At 43.0% G+C, this 26,705-nt stretch overlaps 1 protein-coding gene across 2 annotated transcripts in view; it reads left to right on the forward strand.

Moving 5' to 3' along the window:
- The first annotated feature begins 3,041 nt into the window (after window positions 1-3,041).
- Window positions 3,042-26,705, forward strand: part of LOC311236160 (kinesin-like protein KIF2A) — a 191,005-nt gene continuing 167,341 nt past the window's right edge. For both annotated transcript variants that reach the window (XM_084323786.1, XM_084323785.1), the window contains exon 1: window positions 3,042-3,213. In XM_084323786.1, the coding sequence (XP_084179912.1) occupies window positions 3,153-3,213 (61 nt within the window). In that variant the 5' untranslated portion in view covers window positions 3,042-3,152. The remainder of the gene's footprint in view (window positions 3,214-26,705) is intronic.

Consider the following 26,705-nt stretch of genomic DNA (forward strand, 5'->3'; position numbering starts at 1 on the left):
ACCTTTTTTTACGACTGAGTCTATGTGTGTTGTCCATGTCAGATCCTCTGAGATGTGGACCCCCAGGTACTTGAAGCTGCTCACCCTGTCCACGGTAGCCCCGTTTATCCTCAGTGGTGTGTGTCCCCTGCTGTGTTCTCCTAAAATCCACGATCAGCTCCTTGGTTTTACCAATGTTCAGGAGCAGGCTGTTGTCCTGGCACCAGCGTTCCAGTACCTCAACCTCCTCCCGGTAGGCTTTCTCGTCGTTGTCCGAGATCAGCCCCACCACCACTGTGTCGTCCGCAAACTTCACTATGGAGTTGGAGCTGAACTTGGCCACACAGTCATGTGTGTATAGTGAGTACAGCAGGGGGCTCAGAACACAGCCCTGGGGGGACCCGATGCTCAGGGTGATGGTGTTGGAGGTCTGACCCCCCACCCTGACCGCCTGGGGCCTTTCACTCAGAAAGTCCAGTATCCAGGCGCTCAGAGCGGAGCTCAGACCCAGCTCGATCAGCTTGTCCACCAGTCTGGTGGGGACTATGGTGTTGAACGCTGAGCTGTAGTCAATGAACAACAGTCTCACATAGCCCCCCTTCTAGCGGTCTAGGTGAGAGAGGGTGCTGTGCAGTACTTGGGAGACCGCATCATCAGTGGACCTGTTTGGCCTGTATGCAAATTGCATAGGGTCCATAATATCACTGGGGAGGGAGGCACAAATGTGATCCTTAACCAGCCTCTCGAAACATTTCATGGCCACAGATGTGAGTGCCACCGGTCTGTAGTCATTGAGACCTGTTGGGGAGGATTTCTTTGGTACCGGGATAATGGTAGACATCTTGAAGCAGGCAGGTACCATGGATTCCGCCAGGGATAGATTAAATATGGTGGTGAACACAGGGGCTAGCTGGTTAGCACAGGACTTAAGTATGCGTCCTGTTATCCCATCTGGGCCAGCAGCCTTCCTGGTGTTCACCCGTATAAATGCTCTTCTCACACTGTGTTCCGTCAATGAGAGAGCGTCCCCGCCCCCCGTGGATGCCCCCCCCCCCCCCCCTCCACGACAGCCGGGGCGCCAGTGACGTCACTAGCCGGTGAGCTAGCGTCGCCGCTGTTTGCACCAAACCGTGCGTAGAAGGTGTTGAGCTGGTCCACAAGGGAGGCATCGTCGCTCCCCATTGAGGGGGCGCTGACTTTGTAGTCAGTTATAGCCCTCAGTCCCTGCCATAAGCCTCTTGTGTCATTCTGTGCCATTTGTGCCTCCATCTTGTCAGCATACGTCCTCTTAGCAAGTTTAACAGCCTTGCGCAGAGTGTAGACTGTTGTCTTGTACTCTTCCATGTTTCCTGACTCTCTGCCCCGGTTATAAGCAGTGGTGCGAGAGTTCAGGGCTGCTCTGATGGTACTGTCCACCCATGGTTTCTGGTTTGGGAACACCCTCGCCTTCTTTGTGGGGACGATACTATCAGCCAGTGTTGTTATGAATGACACCACAGCATCTGTGTAATCGCTGACGTCACTGTTACTCCTCCTGAACATTCCCCAGTCGGCGATGTCGAGTGCGTCCTGAAGCGTGGCCTCTGATTGGTCGTCCCATTTTTTTACCTCACGTGACACGACGGCGTCACGTGATCTCTGTTTATATGCAGGGACCAGCAAGATGGCGGCATGATCCGACGTGTTTGTTGCTCCCGCTAATGGTGGAGCCGGTACAGCCTTGTATCCGGCTCTGAACGGGGTGTAACAGTGGTCGAGTGTATTTCCTCCCCTTGTGGAGCAGACGATGTGCTGGAAGAAAGACGGCATGACTTTCTTCAGATTCGCCTGGTTGAAGTCCCCGGCTACGATCATGGCTGCGTCCGGATGCTTGATCTGGTGTGCGTTCAGATGTTTGTGTAGTTCCCCTAACGCCCTGCCGACGTTCGCCTGGGGGTGGATGTACACTGCAGTCATGATCACTGCTGTGAATTCGTGCGGAAGATGGAACGGGCGACATTGGATCGTGAGGTGTTCCATGTCGGGAGAGCATGAACGGGAGAGTATCTTCACCTCCCCGGGGCTAGTCCAGCCGTTGTTGGTCATAAGGCATAGCCCTCCGCCGATGCTCTTCCCGGAGGCTTCTGTACGGTCCGCTCTGAAGATGGTGAAGGAGTTGGAGGGAGAGATGCTGTGATCGGGAGTCACTGTTTTCAGCCAGGTCTCCGTGAAGCACAGGATATTGCATTCCTTCATCTCTCGCTGGAATCGGACCTGCGCTCGTAAATCATCCATCTTACTCTCTAGCGAACGAGCATTCGCCAGGAAGATAGATGGAATAGCCGGACGGTAAGCAGATTTCCTTAATCTTAATCTGATCCCGCTCCTCTTCCCCCTGTGTTTCTTCTTTGTCTTGCGGCCGTTTTTGTCTCCCGCGTTGTCTTTGTCTCGTCTGATCTCCGTTGGCCATTCTTGGCATGATAAAGTGTCTCTAAACTCCTCTTTGAGTCCGGAGTTTAGGTCAATAAGTGACTGGCGGTCATACGACGTCCCCGCCAGTGATGCTTCTATAAAAAAAGTAGTAAAAACAATGAAAATTGTTTTATGAACTTATTTCACTTTACTTTTGTTTTTGTGTTTATTTTTTTTAATCCAATGATTTAATGAGTTGAGGGCCCTGTATAGGCCCATCTGGGTCTCTTGCCTCTACTCAGCAGATTGATTGATTGAACATTTTATTTAACAGATTGCAGAATGGGTACAATACAGTACGGCTCAATACACACAATTGTTAAGGGGATGCAGACCAGAGAAAGACTTTCGTCTTGTTTACATCAGGGTCCCCCATTTTCAATTCATCATAACATATATGACATTTATACACTTTCTGTCATGGTCAATGTTTTTACTGTTTTGCTGAAATGGTGCGAAATAAATAACTAAATAAATAAAAAAAATAAGAATCCCATTGCATTTATGGCAAATAAAACTGAATCTGAAATGTGCCTGCTTTTACTTTGAAAACAGAGGACGGGAAGTTGCGTCGCTAATTCCCAGACGTTTTTTTTTACCCTAACTACTAACCGCCGCATCTTCCTCCCCGAGCTGCCAAACACAAACACAAGTAGCGAGATTTATCCCAAATATAAAACACAAAAAAATTATATTTCCCCTCAATTGTTAAGTAATGAAGAATGGCGTCTAGTTTTGGGAAGATTGTCGTCGGTACCTATGTAGAGATAAAGCGGAGTGACGGTAAGTCTCCCTTGTCCGGTGCAAGTTGTTTGAATATCTTTGTTGCCGTGGTGTTGAATACAGCAACCGTTGATGGAGCAAGCTAACACACAAGCTAACACCAGCTAATAACACACAATCTAACCAGCTAACACACAAGCTAACACCAGCTAATAACACACAATCTAACCAGCTAACACACAAGCTAACACCGGCTAACAATCACAAGCTAACACCAGCTAACGTTAAACCAGGGTGGAGTAATGTAACGTTACCACGGCCAAGTCTTCAAATTAGTATCACGACTAGCGAATTAAAGACGTGCAATTATTATTATTTTAAATGGCAATACACACGTTAACGTTGACTAAATTTTTTACTGCCCGGCGTGTTAACTGCTGTCGGTTAGTTATGATGTTGCACTACAGTCTCTAGCTAACTGTTGGCTAATGGTATCACAGAGTACGTTAGCCAACTGTTTCCTCATTTACCGCTACATGCAGGACTAAGTAACGATTAATTCGTTGTGGGATTCTATATATATATATATTCAATACGTTAGTTCTCATAACGTTGTGCGTTTCAGGCTGCAAATACTATAGCGTTATACCAATGCAGGATTTCCCTAACGTTATGATGCATCAGATGCTGTGGGGTTACACCATCATTGATTGATTGAAAACTTTATTAACAGATTGCAGAATGGGTACAATACAGTACGGCTCAATACACACAATTGTTAAGGGTATGCAGACCAGAGAAAGGCGTTCGTCTTGTTTACATCAGGGTTCCCCATTTTCAATTCATTGATTGATTGATTGAAAACTTTATTAACAGATTGCAGAATGGGTACAGTACAGCTCAATACATAAAATTGTTAAGGGGATGCAGACCAGAGAAAGACTTTCGTCTTGTTTACATCAGGTCCCCCATTTTCAATTCATCGTAACATATGACATACATGACATACAGATAGACAGTACTGCTAGCTACATCTATACATTTATGACATACCAGATTTGCAAATACAGTACTGTTTGTGATACAAAAAGAGTCCAGAAAAAAAAGTATATACATTTGACGTAGAAACTGTACATTGGATTGGGTAGGTGGGGGGGGGGGGACTGTACATTGGAGGTGGTTGGGTGGGGGTGGGGGGGATTGGGTAGGAGGGGTGGGTGGGGGACACTGTACAACTATACAAACAAAACTGTACATTGGAATATTGACAAGACCATACTTGGTAATTTACTGTACATTGGAGGGGGTTGTGTTAGGACATTTACAGGGGCCAGTTTCGAATTGCAGTCTCCCGTAGGTGTTTTTTGAGAGTGTTTTTGAAAGTGGGTAGTGATTCACATTCCTTTACAGCTTTGGGTAGGGCGTTCCACATTGATGTGGCATAATTGCGAAACGTGTTTAGTCCCTTGTTTGAGCCGAATCTGGGTTTAACATGATTTGTGGAGCTCCCTCTGGTGTTGTGATCGTGGTATTCACTGACCTTTGGGAAGTATTTTGACATGTACATGGGTACCTTGGTCGTGTAGTGTATCTTGTAGACCAGGCCCATTGCAAGTTGCTGTACTCTGTCGTCTACTCTAAGCCATCCTAGCTTGTCAAAGTGGGCAGCCAGGGGTGAGGTGGGTTCTAGGAGTAAGGTCAAGCAGTAGTCTGACCAGTTTGTTTTGAGATGTTTGTAATTTTGTTTTTAGCGCCTTTGAGGTGCTTTGGTACCATGAGGTGCAAGCATAGTCGTAGTACCCTTGAATGAGTGCTCCTGCCAGCGTCTTCAGGGTATTCTTGTTTACCAGTGAGGAGATCCGGTACAAGAATCGAGTTCGTTGGTTGACTTTTTTTATTACATTGGATGCCATTTTGTCACAGGAAAGATTTGCCTCTAGGATGGAACCCAGGTAGGTAATATCTTCTTTCCTTGTGACAATATTGTCACCCACTGTAACTGAGAAGCCGTCGGTCTTGCTGAGTTTGTTATTTGAACCGATGAGAATGGACTCTGTTTTGCCCATGTGTAATGATAGTTTGTTATCAGCGAGCCATATGCAGATTTCGCCTAGTTCTGAGCTGAGGGTTTTTTCAACCTGTAACTTGTTCTTGTCAGAGACCAGCAGGGCTGAGTCGTCCGCAAACAGGAACAAGTTGCAGTCACAAGCTGACGACATGTCATTTGCATAAATTAGGAACAGTAGCGGACCTAGTATGCTTCCTTGTGGAACACCACAGCTTACTGTGAGGGGGGGGGGGGGGATAGGGTACCGTTTACCTCCACCATCTGCTCTCTCCCCTCCAGGTAGGATTGCATCCAGCTCACTGATAAGACTATCAAAACCTATTGCTTTTAGCTTGTCAATCAGAATGGTGTGATTGACAGTGTCGAAGGCCTTTTGTAGGTCCAGCATGACCATGCCGCAGTATTTGCCCGCGTCCACCTCTTGTTTGATGTGGTCGTTTAAATAGAGAAGGCATGTGTCAGTGGAGTGGGATGTTCTGAAGCCAGATTGGAATTCGTAGATTAGATTTTTTTCCGCAAGGTATTTTTTGACCTGTACAATTTTTTCCATGACTTTCGAGATGGAGGTAAGGATAGAAACAGGGCGGTAGTTGCCTGGGTCTAATTTACTGCCTTTTTTGTGCAGAGGGGTCACTCTCGCAATTTTGAAGTCCTTGGGGACGTGTCCCTGTTTTATGGAGAGGTTTATTATGTGTGTGATGACTGGGGTGATGGCGGCTGCTGAGTCTCTGAGGAATTTGGAGGGGATGTTGTCATGGCCAGTGGCCTTGTTAGTAGGGATGCCCCGATCGATCGGCCACCAATCGTTATCGGCCGATAATCAGTATAAATATGCGATCGGTGATAATGCTTTATTTTCGCAGATCGTCAAAACCGATCGAAAATCATGATCCAATTCTGAGCGGAGATCTCACTCGCTGAGTTCTGTGACACACGGAGAGAGCTGCGGCGTCTGCTCCTCCTCATCCAGCCCCTCCCGCACCCGTGGCTGTAAACACTAGTCTAGTCTAGTCTAGTGGGACACTGGGACCTTCTTGAGCTAATGTTAGCTACCGTTACTGTTTAAACAGAATGACCCAGTAAACTATTCACTTTTAGTTTAATACATGAGGCATTGTTAACGGTATCTAGCCGGCTAGCTACTGATAGCTCCTGATATCAACAAATGCTCCAGCAAGTCGAGTAGTGCATGATAGCTCACTGTAGTGGCTATTTGTCAACAACAACTAATAAAAACTAAAAAGCCACTGAAGCACCAGGGCAGCGAATCTCACGCAGATCAGGAAGTCTATTGTCCAGACAGCATTTGACTGTTTTGTGGCATTTATTGTCTGTTAATCAAAGAATACAGAAAAATTATGTTTGAAACTATATGATCTCCTGACGCTGATAAAAACCATATACCTTCCCTGATGCCCACTGTGCTATTGTCTCTAATTACCTAAATACACCCAGCTGTGCTTCCCAATTGCCCAAAACCCCTTCAAAGTAAAAGCATTTAGCTGCGACTCATAATAACTTAAATAATATGGCTGTAAACAAATTAATTCTACAAAATCACATAACAAATAAATATATTAAATAAATGTGAAAATAGTTAATAGCTCACTGTTCAAAACAAAACGTCCCATTAAACTAAATAGTTCACTGAGGCGTTGTCTTAACGTTATAGCCGGCTAGCAGTAGCTACAGATAGCTCCTGATATCAATGTCTTATAACACTGATTCGATGTGTATTCGAGCTGAGGGCTTGCTGAATGTGGTCAATAGGGTCCAGCTGCAGCTCCGGAGAATCCTGGCCGTAGCTTGAGGCTACTCGAGTACACACAGACAGTGGAGCTGTTTGCAGATAGCGAGCATTTTGACTTGTTGCGTGGTGGCGATGTCTCGCAGATAATACAACTACAAGTATGATTATATAATGTATATATTTTATATATATATAAAAAAATTATATACATTTTTTTTTTTTTTTTTAATCAAAAACGATCGATATCGGATCGGTATCGGCCGATATGGCTCAAGACAATCGGTGATCGGTATCGGTGGCAAAAAACATGATCGGGGCATCCCTACTTGTTAGGTTGGAGGGCGCTCAGTTTTTTGAGTACCTCATCTGTTGTTACCGTTTCCAGTTTGAAGTCGTCTTTGTGGACCCCTAGGTTCTTGTAGTATGCTACTATGTGTTCTACCCCATAATGCCCTGAGTGGGAGGGTAGTTTGTTTACCAGTGTTGTGGCTATGTTTGTGAAGAAGCTATTTAAGTAATTGGCTACATCCAGCTTTTCTGTGATGAGCGTGTTGTCCGTCTTTATGTTTATGTTTGAGAATCTGGTTTTAAGTCTAACATATATGCCATACACAACATTACATTCATATTTCATTCTTTACTAGAATACCTTGAAGACTCTTAACAGGATCACTCATTCAAGGGTACTACGACTATGCTGGCACCTCATGGTACCAAAACACCCCAAAGGCCCTAAAACAAGGCTACCAACATCACAAAACAAACTGGTCAGACTACAGCTTGGCCTTACTCATAAAACCCACCTTACCCCTGCACATTCTGACAACCTAGGAGTAGACAACATGCAATTTGCAATGGGCCTGGTCTACAAGATACACTACACCACTGGGATACCCATGTATAGAGCTGCCGCGGTATTGATGTTTTCCTTACCGCACAAATTTGCAAAATATTTCCTACCGCCGCGGTTATTACCGCACGCTAGGGGTGGGCAATATGACTATATTAAATAAATATCGGGTACAGTTCATTAACGATACACTTTTTAAACGTATCGTGGACATCGTGATGTTTTGCACAAACCCTCATCCATACAGTATATATATATATGTGTGTGTGTATTTTTGGCTAAAGTGGATAGAAAACACAGTACTGTGCAAAAGTCTTAGGCACCAAAGTGTTTTTATCTAAATTGTCTTAGATGTTAATAAAAGAAATTCTGTATTAGTGTGTCAGTAGACTACTCTTTTACATTTTTAGAAACTTTTCATTTAATTATGTTGCAGGGATTATTATTATCATCATCATTTTTGCGTGACCGTATCCATCAAAGGGTTAAATCAAGCATTTTTAAGTGCTTTAGAGGAAATGTCAAAATATTGCGATATATATCGTGATATCATTTAGAGGCCATATCGCCCAGCCCTACCGCACGCAAAAAAAAAAAAAAAAAAAAAGTTTGAATGCATTTTTTTTTAGTAGTAGTCTACTCTTTATAGCATATAGCCTGCCTCTAGTCTAAATGTCTATCTTTAGAGGATGACTTTGCAGCATGAATATTGTTTGGGATTCGGCAAGCACGCATTAGTTATTGAAAGTGAAACACGGATTCGAAGTTTCCCCTCTGGTCGTGCGCCGTTCACTCGGTGTCGCGGGCAGGGGTGGTTACCCCCCCGACCCTTTCTTATTATTATTACTATAAAGTTACTACTTTATAATAAAGGCATTCGTTTTGTGGCATTAACATTATATCAGGGTTAGAAATTAAAATTTTTTTTCAAGGGCTTTTTTTGCCCCCCTTAATTGATTTTCGGGGGCTTTTTTTTGTATTTCGGGGGCACTGAATTTTTATGATAAACGGTAGGGGTGGGACGGTTCACAAAATGGACGGTTCGGTTCGTATCACGGTTTTGGGGTCACGGTTTTCAGTTCGGTTCGATATACGTAAATGTTTATAAAAAAAAAATGTAACACTCAAATCTAAACATGCTTCTCATTTATTAAAAAAAAATAAAAAAGTTTACAGTGTTTACAGCCTTAAATAATGTTTGGCACACAAAGACCGAACTGACTGAAAAATATAGGCTACATTTGTAGTATTAACTTAGTGCAAACAAACAATATGCTCAGCCAGCACTAGACTTTCCTTTCTTTAATATAAACACAAAAAAACAATGTCAACCATGTTTAAATTCCCTCATTGTCAGTTCTTAATGGAAAGATTCGTGTTCTGCTTGAAATTATTATGTATCTGTCTACATTTATTTAGACTAACATTATTTAAATATTGAGTGCAACTGTGGTGGATTACGTAATTCGGTGAGTTGGAACTATCTATGGGTTGGCGCCGGGTCCCCACGGACATTTTAGTGTCACGCACCTTCAGCTCAGCTCATGTTATTATCAGCTCCGGTAGCTCCGGTAACGTTAGGAGGTGATGGCATGCAGTGGGAAAGCGGCAATAGTCCCGGTTGGAGTTAGTAAAACACAGTTATATGTTAGCCTTCTTGGATGTTGAATAAACGCCTATCATTGTCTTTAAACACCCCGCCTCTCAGACTCCCATTTCCTCCTCTGCTAGCTAGTAGCTACGGTAACATTTCGTTGACTGTATTACCTCGCGGGCTGATTCTATAGTTAAAACGTGCGTTGTGTTGTACAAACTGCTAACGCTATGGCAAGATGTGTGTATGCCTATGTAATGTTAATGGCTATGTTTTTAAAGTCGTAATGAAGATTGATTTAGATTGTGCTTGCCATTTGTACACAAACTGACTAGCACCTGGCTCAGCTGCAGTGCTGCTGCTGCAGCAGCAGCCAGTGCTCACCTCCGCCAAATGATTTTTTTTAATTTGCGCGTCATCTGAACCGTACGATACACAGACGCGCCATTACCGGATAAATATATATATATAATTAGTAAACTGTCGGGGGCATTTTGTGCCCCCCTTAACTGATTTTCGAGGGCATTTTGTCCATTTTCAAGGGCATTATGCCCCAAGCCCCCGTTAATTTCGAACCCTGCATTATATAGTTATACGTTCAATAACATCAGCGTATTTACCGGACCATCTCAGTTCCTTTCTTTGCTCAGAGCGTGCTGAGTTGTCCCATTCTGCGGTCTGTTAATAAAGTTTTCAATCAGACAAGTGTATAGAACGAAGGGCTTTTATTATAACATTTGTTGCAGACAGTAAAATCATTATGTCGTTTAGTACTCCTGAGGAGCGATGGTAGTCCACTCCGGCGGGGAGCTAAAGCTAACGTTATTAGCCGCCGTATTGTGATGAGCTCTGATCAATGGCTGACATTCAGGACGTAAAAAACTGCAGGACGCTCCCAACGTGTGACGCGTCTCTCTTCTGACCAATCAGTGGTCTGCAATGTTTCACGTGACTTTTCTGGTACCCAATAGGGTCGCTTGGAACCTCGATAGAGGAGTAGGGTATATCTGCAGAGCCGCAAGCCCAACGAGAGGAGGGTACTTTATTATTATTATTATTATTATTATTATAAAAAACAGCAGTGATGCGGTATTCAGCCTACTCTGCGGTGGCCGTGATGTAACAGCGATACCGCGGTAATGCGGTAATCGCGGCAGCTCTACCCATCAGGGTTTCCGTTAGAAAAAATTGTTGCCGGCCTCAGTGTCCGGTAGATTTCAATCTACCGGTCAAATGAGAGAAATTCCGGTCAGAGTTTATTGAGCTTAAAAACAATTGATAGGCAAAAGAATGATAACAAAACAAAAGAATGACATCATCAAGGCATGTAGATTTATAATATTTTTACTTAAAACTAGGCTACTTTTGCGTATAAAGTCATTATATTCCAAATAAAATAAGCTAACGAATACCGTTATATTGGACATTTGTAGGGCTGTCTTAAATGCTTCGAAGCTTCGAACGTTCGATTCAATGGCACAAGCTTCGAACATAAAAAAAAAATCGAAGTTTAAAAAAATAAAATAATTTTTTTTTTTTTTTTTTAAGATTTTTCAATTTTTTTTTTTTTACTTCGATTTGTGTGTGTGTGTGTGTGTGTGTGTGTGTGTGTGTGTGTGTGTGTGTGTGTGTGTGTGTGTGTGTGTGTGTGTGTGTGTGTGTGTGTGTGTGTGTGTGTGTGTGTGTGTGTGTGTGTGTGTGTGTGTGTGTGTGTGTGTGTGTGTGTGTGTGTGTGTGTGTGTGTGTGTGTGTGTGTGTGTGTGTGTGTGTGTGTGTGTGTGTGTGTGTGTGTGTGTGAACTACCCATCCCAGTTAGGACAGCCGAATCCCGTCCAATCTTTCGCCGTCGACTAAAGACTCACTTCTTCAACCATTATCTGAAATGATAAAAAAAAAAAAAAAAATCTAACCGTGACTAACCTTACTGTCATGCACTTGTCCTAATAAACTAACCTACACTGTAACACGCAACACTTTGGTGAACATTGTTACTCAGCTGATAGAGTTGTACCCTTCTTGCTGTCTTGTCGTACAGAACTTGTAAGTCGCTTTGGATAAAAGCGTCAGCTAAATGACTAAATGTAAGTGTGTGTGTGTGTGTGTGTGTGTGTGTGTGTGTGTGTGTAGGTGTGTGTAGGTGTGTGTGTGCGCGCACCTTGTAGAATTCCACACATAAGAAAGAAAGATACTGGGATGAATAAACAAAATAGGAAATAAAATGTAGAATTGCATGCAATACATAAATAAATATGAATCTCCATATATGAAATATAACATTTAGATAAGGTGCTACTGAGATGTTTTGGTGAGTTCTTTGTTTTTTTGTGGAAGTTGCCCTTCTTAAAAATGCATGAACATTCACTGATAATTGGTCTGTAGTGGAGTCTACAAGGTCTACATTGCCGGACCATGTAGAATCCGGACCTTGTAGACTGACATAATTCTGTGCATAGTTTAGTCTACACAGGCCATATTTCAAATAATCAAAATCTTACTTCATTCATCTTAAACATTCTTGATTTGGGGGATTGGTAGTTCCCATGAAATCTGAAGTTGTTCAAACGACAACAGCGATCCACCTTGAATTAAATCACACAGCCGAGTGAAACCTTGTTGGATGCGTCAGTCACGAAAGGGGCTACTTAATTAATTAATCCAACCCACTTTATTTATAGAGCACATATAAAAACAACAACGTTTACGAAAGTGCTGTACAAGTCCCACAACATAAGATAAAAAAATAAAAAATAAAAAAAAATATTAAAAAAAAATATTTTTTATTTTTTTTTATTTTTTTTCGAAGCTTCGAATTAAAATCGAAGCTCGGCCCCGAAGCTTCGATTGCCAAAAAAAGCTTCGAAGGTCAGCCCTAGACATTTGTATTAATTATATCAAGCGAAGAACTGAGAAATTTGGCAGAGAGAGACGGCAACATTATCGTGGGTTTGCGTGACGACTCTCTCTCTCTCCACCTCCCAATGACTTATTTGCGAGAGTATATGTCGATGCAGAGCAGCAGATTCAGCTGTTATTGGCTCTTTTCTGGGGACCGCACAGCAGCGCCCCCCACCCAACATTGAATTGAAAATGGCTGAATTGGAGTACTGCTGGAGTACTGCATTGTGCTGCTGCTGCTCTGGCTCTGCAGCTTCACAAAAGTTCGCACACCCAGCACTAAGCTCTCGCTGACAACGTCGTTGTCATTATTAGAAGCAACGATGAAACAAATGTAATGATTGTTTCGTTCATCGCATAGGCTATTTAATTTTAGCCTATTTTAACACTTTGACTGCCAGGGGGCGTCTTTAGACGTCTTTGCTGGCCATGCTAAAGTTGCCGGGGGACGCTGTACGTCGTCTTTATATCAATATTTCAAAAATCTGCGATCGGATTCATAATGTCCCTCCGCTGGCCTGAGATTCACCAGCAGGACCCACTGAGCTCTCTGGCGGTTCAGGAGCGCCATCTGGTGGCCGATCGGCGCAAGCGCTTAACAGGAAGCGCACTAGAGGTTTTGCTAGACGTCCGTATTGCTTCCGGCCACTCGGTACATGTCCCGTGACTCTAGCTCGTCACTCTACATAGCGATCGATTGCCAATAACTCGATAAACAACATGATTTGGACGTATATACCATTATACAAGCTGGAGATGGACCGGGTAATAATATATCCCATAATGATAAAATTTCTACTCGACGATGATCGCCCAACGGCGCGCGGAGACTGGGGTGAGTTTCAGCGTGTAACGTTACCGTCTTCGATAATAACTGATATTATCAACATTTGACCCACATTAGATGATTGGTATAACGCTGCCCACGGAATTATAAACGCCCCCTCGCCCATCCGGTCAACATCAGATGACGTGTAGTAACTTCTAGAAGTACGTCTAGTTGGAATTTTTTATATCGCGCTGATTGCCATCAAACTGTATTTCATCATCAATATAATGCATTTGGGGCTATATATCACGTTCTGGAGAAAGCTGCAGAAAGAGATGAAAACATACTTATACATTAGACCATACTTTACTATGAATATCTGAATGAAAAAGTTTAACGTTGCTACACAATGAACAATACATATAGGACTTTGAATGGGCCCTAATAATTAGGGCTGGGACGATACATCGATCCAGATCGATACATCGATGTAATTATCAACGATCGAATCGGATCGATGCAATGTAATAAGATCGATTCATATCGATACTCTTATTTTGAAAATCCTGTGGCGAGTCTCATATCCGCCCAAGAACAACAGCAGTAGCTCCGTGTGTGTAGACGTTACAGCATAGCATTCTCCCTTTCTGTGTGTGTGTGTGCGCGCGTCTTTGGAAAGACCAGATGAGGTCAGAGGAGTTTGATGTTTAAATGTTATTTAAACATAAACAATATAATGCATAATAAATGTAGGCTTATACATGATCATGCAACATCAACAAATTGTTGTAGGAACGGTTTGGGAGAGGGAGGTAGGGAGGGGTTTTAGGTTGTGAGTTTTGAGTTCCAAAAAATGGAGCTTAAAGTTTAAAGCTCAATATATCAAAACGTGGCACTTTACAGTGAACAGGAGGTCTATTTGTATTAAAAACAATAGATTGATTTTCCTTTAAATGTCTGGAAGAGCTCAAAAATACAAATGTCAAATGATATTTTCGTTACCTTTTTTTAGTTGATCTAAATGTTACTGATTGTGTTAAATGGGCATATGATATCATCTCATATCGATTGCAGGCACCTGAATCTAATCTAATCGTATTGTATCGTGAGAGACTTTGTGATATCGGCAAATATCGTATCGTTGTCCAAAGAATCGATATCGTATCGTATCATGATGAAACTGGTGATTCCCACCCCTACTAATAATGGCAATGTAGCAATAGAATTTAAAAAGTTATAGCCCTGCAAAGAAGGGGACTTTCTCCATAGACAAATAGCGCTGGCAATCTATGGTATATCATTAATTTAACCTTAGGCAACCAAAGTGTTAATACAATTCAAATAATCAAATTGTGCTTAGACTCAGGGAATTATTTTCACCGGACATTAAGACCGGAGAGATTAAATATGTCGGACTTCAACAGATTTTGCCGGTCAAATACCGGTAATTACCGGCTAACGGAAACGCTACTACCCATGTACATGTCGAAATACTTCCCAAAGGTCCGTGAATTCCACGACCACAACACCAGAGGTTCAACCCAGATTCGGCTCAAACAAGGGACTAAACATGCGTCGCAATTATGCCACAATATATACCCATTCTGCAACCTGTTAATAAAGTTTTCAATCAATCAAACCCCCAAGCTACTATGAAAGCAGGGGAAGCACGAGGTCAAACAAACGGAGCACTATCTGGAGCACCTCTGTTGGCTGCATGCCCGCCACCAACAGAGGGTTGCTTATTAGATTGAGGTGAGTGGGATGTTCGGTCTATAGCACACTCAAGCTCTTGTGTTATTTTTTTTGGGGGGTGCACTGTGGGGTGAAACTGTTGTTACATAACCGAGGAAGAGAGGGGAAGGTAACAGGAAGAAAGGGGGAGAGGCTGTGTAGGACTGCTCTGGACGTCTGCATCTGCTCTGTGTAGTTGGTCACTGTGCTCCAGGGTCTGGCAGCCAAATATGAAAGCGCACACACACACAGAGACACACATTTATATATATATATATTAGTGCTGTCAATAGATTAAATAAAATTAACTAATTAAGCTCACAATTTTCTGTAATTAATCTAGATTAAGCATTTTTATCATTTAAATTAATCTCAAGTTAAAGCATTCATTTTGACAGCCCTAAGTAATACACCCAGTTCCAGTGTTTCCCACAGGATTTTCAGAGACTATGGGGGGTGAACATACATTTTAAAGTTAAATGCATCAATCTGGTGCACTTTGAGAGCAAAATAAAGAGGCTAGATCTATGATGAACTTTGTGCTCAAAACACAAAATCGACTAGACTAGTGCTTCCCAATCCTCTCCTCGAAGCACCCCAGCCGTTCAATGTATTTGTTAAATTCCACCACCAGCACACCTGATTCAACTTAACTAGCCCTTTATTAGTTGAATCAAGGTGTGCTGGTGGTGGAATTTAACAAATACATGGAACGGCTGGGGTGTCTCGAGGAGAGGTTTGGGAACCACTGGACTAGAGCAGGGGTTCCCAAACTTTTCAGGCCGCAACCCCCAAATAACGGTGTCAGAGAGACCCCCACTATTATAGGAGGTAAAAAAAATATATAATATTTTTTAAATTTTTTTTTATAAATGGAAATGTATGGTTGAAACATGCACACGTTCAAAGGCACACACACTAATTCACATTGGAGGCTTTTAACCAGGGCCGGACTGGGGAAATCATTCAGGCCAGGAAATATAGTGCAAAATATAGCCCCAGTCAGGCCACTTTTTAAGCGGGGGGTCTGGGGATCCCCCACCAGGATTTTTTTTGTTACAAAGACTTCATTTCCTGCATTCTGGTGCAGGTATTTTTTTATTTGTACCCTTTAAATGCCAATGTTTGTGATGGCATGATCTAGGGTTGGGCGATAAAACGATAACGATAACTATCGCGATAAATTATTTCCTCGAAATAAACATGAAACGTGGTCGCAAAGTTTCGATATATCGATTTCCAAGCTTGGCTCCGTTCAGCCTCGGCTCAGCACTCACTAACAACAACCAACGTTACGTGATGACGTGACGTGCATACGCACAACAGCTAACAACCAATCAGTGAAGGAGATGGCCGAGAGCGAACGAGATCCGGAAGGAGACCCAGAGGTACTAGGACTCAACAACAAGGCTTGCTAGGCTAATTAGCTTGCACGGCGTTGTTTTATATATTTACGTGCCGAGTATGTGTGTGTTTTGAATTCTGAGGCCACGTTTAAGTAGTGTGGGGTTATACAGTGGACGTCGTTTCAATATATTGTGGCGGAAGAGAGTATTTTAGTGTAATATTTAGCACATTGTCATGGAATACACCACTTATAAACAACAGGCTTGCTAGGCTAATTAGCTTGCACGGCGTTGTTTTATATATTTACGTGCCGAGTATGTGTGCGTTTTGAATTCTGAGGCCACGTTTAAGTAGTGTGGGGTTATACAGTGGACGTCGTTTCAATATATTGTGGCGGAAGAGAGTTTGTGTCATATTTATTGTCATGAGATACTCCGCTTGTCGGCTGCTGCTAACGTGCGCGGACTGATGACGACATCAACTCGACTTGAGACATTCGCAGCAGCATAAGAAGTTAATTAAACTTGACAGACATTATATCGACGATAATTATCGATATCGAATTATATGAAAATAATTTTATAATTTTATCGCGATAACGTTTTTGGTCATATCGCCCAGCCCTAGCATGATCACAAATTATTGTTAAAAAACAGGCTAGCATAATGTATGATTAGCAATAACACAGATTTTTATGGATTTTCAGTTTTTTTTGTAATTGATAAAAAATACAATCTTTTATTCAACTTCAGCCCTGATCACAACACCACATATACATTTTATAATTCTAACCATTTAAATGCCAGTGTGTGTGATGGCATATATTTGCAATATATCAAATGCAAAGTAGATTTTTCTGGGGGGGATTATTACAGGCTAGCATGTGTCAATGATTAGCAGTTTTTTGTAAGGGTCCCGCCTCTCCACCAATCACATTTGTGTGTGTGTAAGAGAGAGAGAGAGAGAGAGAGAGATAGTGATAGTTCTCCAACTTGTGTGAGTTGCAGTGATCTCCTGGTTGTTCCCCACATAGGTTATCTAACTATTGCGCTGGTGCAACTAGAAACACTGGCCTGGCCTGCTTCTAAGTTCAGTGGCCTGGACATTTTTTATTTATTTTTTTAATCATCTGGCAGGTGGGTCGCGACTAGGGTGCCCACCTGTCCCGCGATTAATTTAATGCCTCGTTCCAATACCCTCTTATATTTAAAATAAAAAAATCGGGCGACGTCACAAACCAATGCATTGCGCAGCCGAGCAATAGTATCCAGCTGCAGGACCACAGCACCGACACACTCAGGACGCGACACTTTGCGGACCCACACTCTCCAGACCCTCGCTCCCATTGGCTGATTTGGGTCACGTGACCGTCCCACCCAATGGCTGCAGGGCTCTACAGTGCGACCATATTGCTCGCATATGCCCCTAAAAATGTGTGTGCGAACCTGAAAAATCAATTACTCGCACGGCGTGCAAATGCAGATTACAGCCTCATTCGTTCTTTTTTTTTCTCCACTGCGAGAATCGTTAAAAAACTACAAGTCCCACAGTTCACAGCCGCATAAACGTTCCAATCACAGTAGAGTTTCCTGTGGTCACGCGACTGGAAACTGAAAGTAACGATCAGCGTCACTGTCTGAGTCAGACAATACAGCCATGTCGAAGCCCATTCATTTTTATTTTGCGCGAAAGATACCGGAGAATGAGAAGTCAGGCGAGGCAGCTCATGTTACAGAGGTGATGGTTAACGTTAACCAAGATACTGACGCTAGCTAGCATGCTAGCGAAGTTGGCCAAGCTAGCGAGGCTACACCCACTACTACCCCCACTGTAGCACCCAATGTAGCCACTGTAGCTAGCGAAGCTACACCCACTGGAGCCGGAGGGAAGACATACAAATTTAACGTGAATTGGCTAAACATTTTCCCATGGCTAGAGTTCGAAAACAATGTCATGTTTTGTAAATATTGCAAAGTAGGATCGATGCATTGCGATGCATTGTTACACCCCTACAACTGGCCCACTGTGTATGTGTGTACAGCTAACTTGGCTAGCGTTATCAACCGCAGAGGTGGGCAATAGGGTCCAGCTGCAGCGCCGGACGGCCAGAGTGCAAGCGGTGTGGCAATAGGGTCTAGCTGCAGCGCCGGACGGCCAGAGTGCAAGCGGTGTGATTGATTGATTGAATAGTTTATTGGTTTAGAATGGAAAATCACACATATACATTTGATCACAATATGAAAACAGGTATACATTTTCTCCATTTACCAATAGGATTTCATAAAACACAATAAAGCCATAGGCTTGTTTCCATTGTGGTCCTTCATCATTGGTGTCAGTGGATTTATGTACTGGTGTGTGGACGTGGGTGTTTGTAGTGTCTGTATGTCAGGATGTGTGGTATAAAAACAAAAAAAATACATACAATAATATTCCATTTTATAGACAATAAAAGAATAAAAAAGGAACAACACATTAAAACCCTTTGTTCACTACTCCCAGCTTCTGCTACTTATGATCCACCTCTTTATAGCTAATTTAAAAGTGGAGAAGGGGCTTATGGTCTTCAACTCCATTGGTAGGCTATTCCATTGTACTGCTGCTGAATATAGGAATGCGTTTTGGCCTATTTTCCTATTTCATCTCACTGGGACGATGTCTGTAGGGCTCCCCCTGGTGGCGTGTCCGTGTACATCCCTTACCATGTTAAAATATCCACTGAGGTACTGAGGGACAGTATTCCCGAGTATCCTATGTGTTATGTTGAGTTTTATTTGAGAGACCCTCTCCTCAACCCTGAGCCCAGGGCCCGAAACTAGAGCCCGCCACCCGCCATTGGCGACCAGATTTTAGGTTTGGCGTGTGCCACTGAGAGGTCTGTCCGCCATTTGGCGGGTCACAAAATAGTCATGTAAAATAATTAAAACTGCAGTGTGTTTTGGTCTTACAACAGGCCTAATTTGTGGCTTGTTTACCGATGTCACATCCACTACTCTTCTGTCCTGACTGCCCGTGGCGCCTGCTTGCACTGTAGGGAGCTAACTACGCTAAGCTAATTAGCGTTAGCTGCTAATCCTGGAAACGCTCAAAGCACCGACAGCGAGTCCACAAAACCAGTTCCATTAGTGAGGAAAGGGGTTATATTAACGAGGCTTGACAACAGGGGTTCAAAGATAACTTCACATTTATTTGCTATTGGTTTATTTATATCGCTTCATGCATCCACCAGGCTCTGTGTGTTCTGTTGACATCTTAGTCTGTGTGTGACATCATCAACTACGCGACTCAGACGGAGATGTATCCAGCTGCAGTGCCGGAGAATCCTTGCATGCTGCTGAATGTAGAGTATAGGTTCAGCTGCAGCGCCGGAGAATCCTTACTGGAGCTGGAGGCTACTCGAGTATACACACAGACAGTGGAGCTGTTTGCAGATAGCGAGCATTTTGACTTGTTGCGTGGTGGCGATGTCTCGCAGATAATACAACTACAAGTATGATTATATAATATATATATTTTATAAAAAAAATATATATAAAATAAAAATAAAAGAATTTAATCAAAAAAATGTGGCATGTAAGAAATATGCTTGGCGGGTAGATTCTTCCCATCTACCCGCCACTGGCCGGTGAGTCAAAAAGTTAATTTCATGCCCTGAGCGTGCATAAGTACCTGCAGAATCTTATATTTTTTTCTGGAAGTTTAAAAAAACGAGCTTTTTTCAAAATGGTATAAAACGGAAATGAACTGATTAAAAAAAACAATCCGTTTCGACAATGTTGACTGCAAACAATTCATTGATAAGCGACGGGCGTATTAGACACATAGCCATAATTTAAGATATAGTTTATGCGTTCGCAAATGTGATCGCCCTCCCATTGACTACAGCGCTGGCACTCAAGCGCTATTTCTGGTGCCCCCTGCTGGCACTCAAAGTGTTAATGTCCCCATGGGCCGTACACGTCTTCTTTAAACAAGTCAAGAAGAAACATCACAAGAAGTCAAGAACAAAACAAGAACACCATAAGGTCAAATTTTTTTTTAATAAATGCAAAATAAATAACAATCTCTGACTATTAAAGGTGCTGTAAGTGGTGTTTTTTGTTGTTGAAATAAGTGTTAAATACTAAATAGCTCTATAATCCGACAGCCATCACTCATATAGAGTGTTTTTGTCAAATTAGCTGGCAGATTGTTTTACTTATTTTTTTCAAATATTACTTGTCCTTTCGGACACGTTATGTTTTTGTAGGTTTTTATTGTTTTTTTTTCTACCGGGCAGTCCGGTAGAGAGAGAGAGGAGGAATGGGAGATAGATCGGGGAAGACATTTGGCAAAGAACACCGGGTCCGGGAATCGAACCCGGGTCGGCAGTGTTGCGAAGCAGCGCAGTATGTGGTTCGCCACTCGGGCGCCCCAGTTTTACTTGTTTTAAGCAGCACATCATTTGATTTGATTTCTTATTTTTTTCCGACCATTTTTACAGTGTGGAGTTCTCTCTCCTGGTTGGATAAAGTGGGAACGGGATACCAGTAAATGTATTCTCTGTTTACTGCAGAGTGGAGGGACTGGGAGACCCATGTTACTGACCAGACACTCTGTATCAGTGATGGCTGTTTACTGCAGAGTGGAGGGACTGAGAGACCCATGTTACTGACCAGACACTGTATCATTGATGTCGGTTTACTGCAGAGTGGAGGGACTGAGAGACCCACCCATGTTACTGACCAGACACTCTGTATCAGTGATGGCTGTTTACTGCAGAGCGGAGGGACTGGGAGACCCATGTTACTGACCAGACACTCTGTATCAGTGATGGCTGTTTACTGCAGAGTGGAGGGACTGAGAGACCCATGTTACTGACCAGACACTGTATCATTGATGTCGGTTTACTGCAGAGTGGAGGGACTGAGAGACCCACCCATGTTACTGACCAGACACTCTGTATCAGTGATGGCTGTTTACTGCAGAGCGGAGGGACTGGGAGACCCATGTTACTGACCAGACACTCTGTATCAGTGATGGCTGTTTACTGCAGAGTGGAGGGACTGGGAGACCCATGCTACTGACCAGACACTCTGTATCAGTGATGACTGTTTACTGCAGAGCGGAGGGACTGGGAGACCCATGTTACTGACCAGACACTATCAGTGATGGCTGTTTACTGCAGAGTGGAGGGACTGAGAGACCCATGTTACTGACCAGACACTCTGTATCAGTGATGGCTGTATGTCACAGATTCTGGGGACGTGTGCTTTTGTTGTTGTATTCAAATGGATGCTTTAAGGGCTTTTGTTCCTCAGACTAAGCCGAGTAACTGTCCCCCCTGCCCCCCCCCCCTCCCCCTTCAGACGAGGGAGATGTCACATGCTCACTCGCCCAGGTTCCAGTAGAAAAGTGGGCCATGGTCACAGCAGCTAGGGGGGCACTGGATTACATCAGATTAGATTTAAATGTGTTGTCGTCATTACAGCACAAGTACAGTACAACAAAAAGAAGTTAGGCGTCCAACCAGAATGCAAATGTAACAGTGAAGTGCAATAGTAATATACAATGTACAGGGGATTAAGCTGGGTATAACATATCAGGGCTGTACACTGCCCCTTAATTGCCCCTTAATTTGGCCCGTCCGAGTGGAAAATAATATTTGGGGGCAACCTTGCGAGTAGTGATTTCAACCCTTCATTTGCATTTCACTCTTTTCTTTTTTTGATCCACTTTTTCTCCCATTTTTCTATATTTTCTCCCATCCCAATTTCGTATCATCCAATTCAACCCTCCCCTGTCACGAACGCTGTTTCTTGCCTCCCACAAGCCGGCTGCAATGTGGACTAAGTCATACATAGCACGAGTCCCCTCCGGTACTTGAGGTAACAGCAGTCGCATCTTTTCACCTGCGCAGCTCGATCTCTCAGTGGCGAGGAGTAACGCGTGGGAGGCTCACGCTGCCCCCGACACTTCCTGATTCTACTGCGCAGGCGCACCAACCGACCTGTAGGAGTCGCTGTCCACAACGCCCGATCCCCACCCATCAGTTTCCCACCCCCTAATACGGCCAATGTGTATTAGTACGGACGACCAGCTAAACTGAAAGCAATGTGGAGCGCTGGGCTCGAACAGGCAAGCCCAGCGTCTCCGTCATTCGTGGTGAGCGCATTGCCCACTACGCCACGTAGCCGCCCATTTGCATTTCACTCCTAAATTAATCCATACAAATTGGATTAAAAAAATAGTAAAACATTAGCCTACAACCAGGGCTGTACAGTGCGACATAATGTCGCGGTTGTTACAAAGGATCAGATTAAACCGAATATATATATTTATTGATTGATATATATTGCATAGTATTTGTATATCGTTTGATATCCCTTGTATATTCCTTGTACATATACACGGAATATCCCTTTAGCCCAGACCATAATATTTCATTCTCCTATTGGACAGCGGTCCACAGGCGCCAGAGCCATGCCTCCGGAGTCAGGTTCAAAGTCACCGTCAAGACATGTCTGGACATGCCCGGCCTTGCCCAGGGCTACGAGACAGAAATGAGGTTGGCACTAGTTTGTTCGCCGTGCATATAAATATGGCGCAGGTGAATACAGAAGCACTTAGTCAGAAGTCAAGAGTTACCCAATAAGTTGAAGCCTCACCCACGATACTCCGTGCGGTGAAGTATGGCCTGTTTGGCCCCAAATAGAGCATTGAGACCGCGTGCGAATTAATAACTGAATTGTCAGAGTTTGGCGCTATACCGTCGAGTGCGACATATTTCTATTAAGTCAGTAATAGTCTATTTGTGTATAGTGTATCGTGCGGCTAAAGTTCTACAGTGACCAGCATCACCAACACTTCCTCGTATCACCTAGAGTGCTTATCCAGGCTGGGCTGCTTTCATGGCGCTTTCACCCGAGGAGACCTAGACGAGAACCGTGTGGACATGTACACTGGATTAATCTACCCGACGACTACATAGCCCTTTGCGGCTGGATTATATTTGTTTTGGTCCTGTGATTTATGGAGCGGAGAATCGCCGACGCCTACACGTGTTGGATTTACCCTGTGAGGAGCCAAGTCGAGTCGGCGCCTCAGAGAGCCTGAGGCCGGCTAGCTTTCTTCACTGTGGAGCTACAGTCTACGGAGAACAGCTGTATTCGTCTGTGGATCAAGAGGCTATTGCACCGTCTCCTGTACTTGGAGTCTCCTTAGTCATCGTTGACCAGACTCTCTACTACCGACAGATCCTCTACCCCTGCTGGCTTACTACCGGGGGGACCCTTCCAGTATCTCCCGCTATATATTACTAGTGTACCATAGATATGATTCCCTAAGATTCAGGTTGTATAATTACCTCCTGCGTAACCAGAGAATGGACATTCATTATTGATTTGCCTACGCATATTCCTTTGCCTTATAAGCGCATCCAAAGTATAATAGAAGTATATTATGTACCTTTTGCTGCAATAAATACTTAATTACCATTTGGTGTGGAACCGAATCATTGTGGGAAGTGTTCATCATATTTATATATCATGTACTGTATGGCCAGTAATTAAAGTACATAAAGCGGTAGTGGTTTAATGATACCATACTTATCAATACAGTCAGGGAATTGTACCCCTCAGTTACAGCGGTGCTATGAAAAAATCTGTCGGCAATGAATGAACTTACTGCGATAGCCTGTGTGAAAAGAATATTTGCGTGTGAAGTGAATCTGGGCCACGCTAGTCTACTTGGTAGTTGTAGTCTATCGTGCGATTAAATACCATGTCCCCGTCTGTGTAGAGTCCATACATCCAACACCAAATCCCATAATTCCTAGCGAACAATCTAATCGAAACTGAATGTTGCATCGCCAAAGAAGAACTTCCTTTCAATAAGTTGAAGCCGCTAATTTAGCTCTGCAAGAAGAACGGAGCGGATATCGGTCCATCTTATGACAACCACGTCCGATGTGGAGAGATGATAAGAGACCATAGCCGATTAAATTAAGTCGGATCTGGAAGTGATGATTGACGGGGACATGGACACTTCTAACAAATGTCAGCCATGCATTAGGTGAGTACGTTTTTCAATACTTAAATACTGTCTACTTAAATTTCCCTCCGGGGATCAATAAAGTAACAACCTATCTATCTAATAATGAGACAATATGCAAATAAGATAATACTAATAATTGTCACGGTTCGCCGTATGAAAGTGGCTTGCAACTTACTGCTGGTAAAATCACTGTTTATTTCTCATTTTGCATAGTATTACATTCCTCTTCTATAAAGTCCCACCGTAAGAGCTATGGCCTCATACAGGTCCATTAAACCTTTTTGATTAGAGTCTTTCCTTCGAGCTAAGTTGAACTGAACATTTCACTGTCAAAAGCGCAAACTTAAACAAGGTTGCGTCACAACACGGTTTTCAAAATAAAGGTCACATATACACATACCGTAGTAGGCCTCTCAATTCTTATAAAAAAAAGTCCCGGATATACATAAACATTAATTGGCATAGATCTCTATAAACGGCCCAACACATTGATCACTTTAGGCACACACTGAAACCAGTAACATCACAAATATGAAGCGGGTAATTACCCATAAAAATTATAAACCTTTCATGGGGTTATTTACAATAATAATTGTAATTTTGTGTGTGTGTGTGTGTGTGTGTGTGTGTGTGTGTGTGTGTGTGTGTGTGTGTGTGTGTGTGTGTGTGTGTGTGTGTGTGTGTGTGTGTGTGTGTGTGTGTGTGTGTGTGTGTGTGTGTGTGTGTGTGTGTGTGTGTGTGTGTGTGTGTTTTTGTGCGCGCGCGGCGCGCCCCCAGCCAGCCAGCCACTGGGTTGAACAAACGATTCCATGACGTTATTATCTGTTATGCATATAGATAGGACAGTCAATTCATTCCTAGTTGGTTATTGAACCAAGCGTTTGGTTAACGTTAGCTACCGCGAGTCGGACTCGCGACCAGCAGTTTCAAGAACAGGCTGAACAGCCAGCTGTTTTCAACCAATATTCCTGCTGCAAAGTCATTCTCTTTAAAGGAAAACTCCAACATTTTGGGAAATTAGCTTATTTAAAGGGGAACTATTTTACTATTTCTTTCACTATTTGGGGTTTTGGGCACTTTTACACAATTCCTGTGAGTTTATGGAACACCTCTGTAATTATATATATATCTTTTAATTCATTGTTTTGTATTTCTAATCAAGTCCTCAAAAACAGCATTTTTCTACCTCAAGATCTCGAGCTGTTTTGAGCCTGGGCTCCTAAACCACTGCGCCACATTATCATGCAGCGGTGTCTTTCTGACATCACAAATCATCACATTTTCACAGATGACTCAGTTCAGTGAGGGTGAATATTGTGAGAGGAGAATTGGAAGAATGCGCCAATATGAGAATTAGAGACATAGATCATATTAATATAAGTCCACATAGCTAGGAAACAATGCTAAACACTGAAAAAGGCCATTTATAAGATAGTTCCCCTTTAACATCTTCCCTGGAGTTAGACAAGAAGATGCATACCTTTTTTGTCTCTGTGCATGCATTAGGCTTAGGGAACAGCCGCTCCGTTAGCCTAGCTTAGCTTCATCACTGGAAGTGGGTCAGATTTGTACCCTGACGTTCCCTACAGTGCCCTACAGTCACGAAATACACTCCAAATACAACTCCAAAACGTTCCTGTAAACATGTTGTGACCTGTGTATTTACCACGTGGAGAAATAAAAAATAATTGAATTTGACAATTACGTTTTCTAAGCAAATATGCTCTGAACTATTTTTTGCCTAACCACTCCTCTCTGGGCGCAGTCAGTGATTTCAACGTGACGCCGTGTTTGTTTACATTCTCATTCATTCAAAGGATCCGAACCGATTGAAGTTTATGGATACCATGACTTAAAATCCTCTTACCTTGACGATTAAAAGCCTCCCCAATTTAGAAAACAGTATTCCAATGGCTGGTCTTGATAGGCTGCTAGCTAACGGAGCTAACCAACAAACACAAAACCGGGTGGACACTAAAGCAAATAACGAGAGCAATGACTTCCGGTCGGGGGGGTTTCAAAATAAAAGAGCGATGTCGATAGCAGCAGAATACGCAGTGATGGGCAAGCTACTTGGAAAATGTAGTAAGCTACACTACAAGTTACTCTTGATTAAATATAGCTCAACTACAATGGAAGCTATCCCCAGAGAAATGTAGCAAGCTACACTACAAGAACATGGCAAAAATAGCTAACTACATCTGCACTATTTTTTTTTTTTTTTTTTTTTTTTTTTTATAAATATATACTTCATGATCAGGTTTCCACCAAACAAAATAGGCAGGCAAAAAAAAGGTTCAGTTTGATTGTTTATTATAAAACTGAAACAAGCCCTCCAACTATGCTAATATGTCTATACTATGTACTCAGAGTATAACACTCAAGCTTGACACTGCTATACAAACAATACTACTTATCCTTGGCTGCTAGCCTGTTAGATATGTACCACTCCTGCTGACTTGTTGTACACAATTTGTAAGTTGCTTTGTATGAAAGCGTCAGCTAAATTAC

The sequence above is a fragment of the Notolepis coatsorum genome (genome assembly GCF_963971535.1).
Source record: "Notolepis coatsorum genome assembly, chromosome: 10".
In the NCBI taxonomy this organism is placed as follows: domain Eukaryota; kingdom Metazoa; phylum Chordata; class Actinopteri; order Aulopiformes; family Paralepididae; genus Notolepis; species Notolepis coatsorum.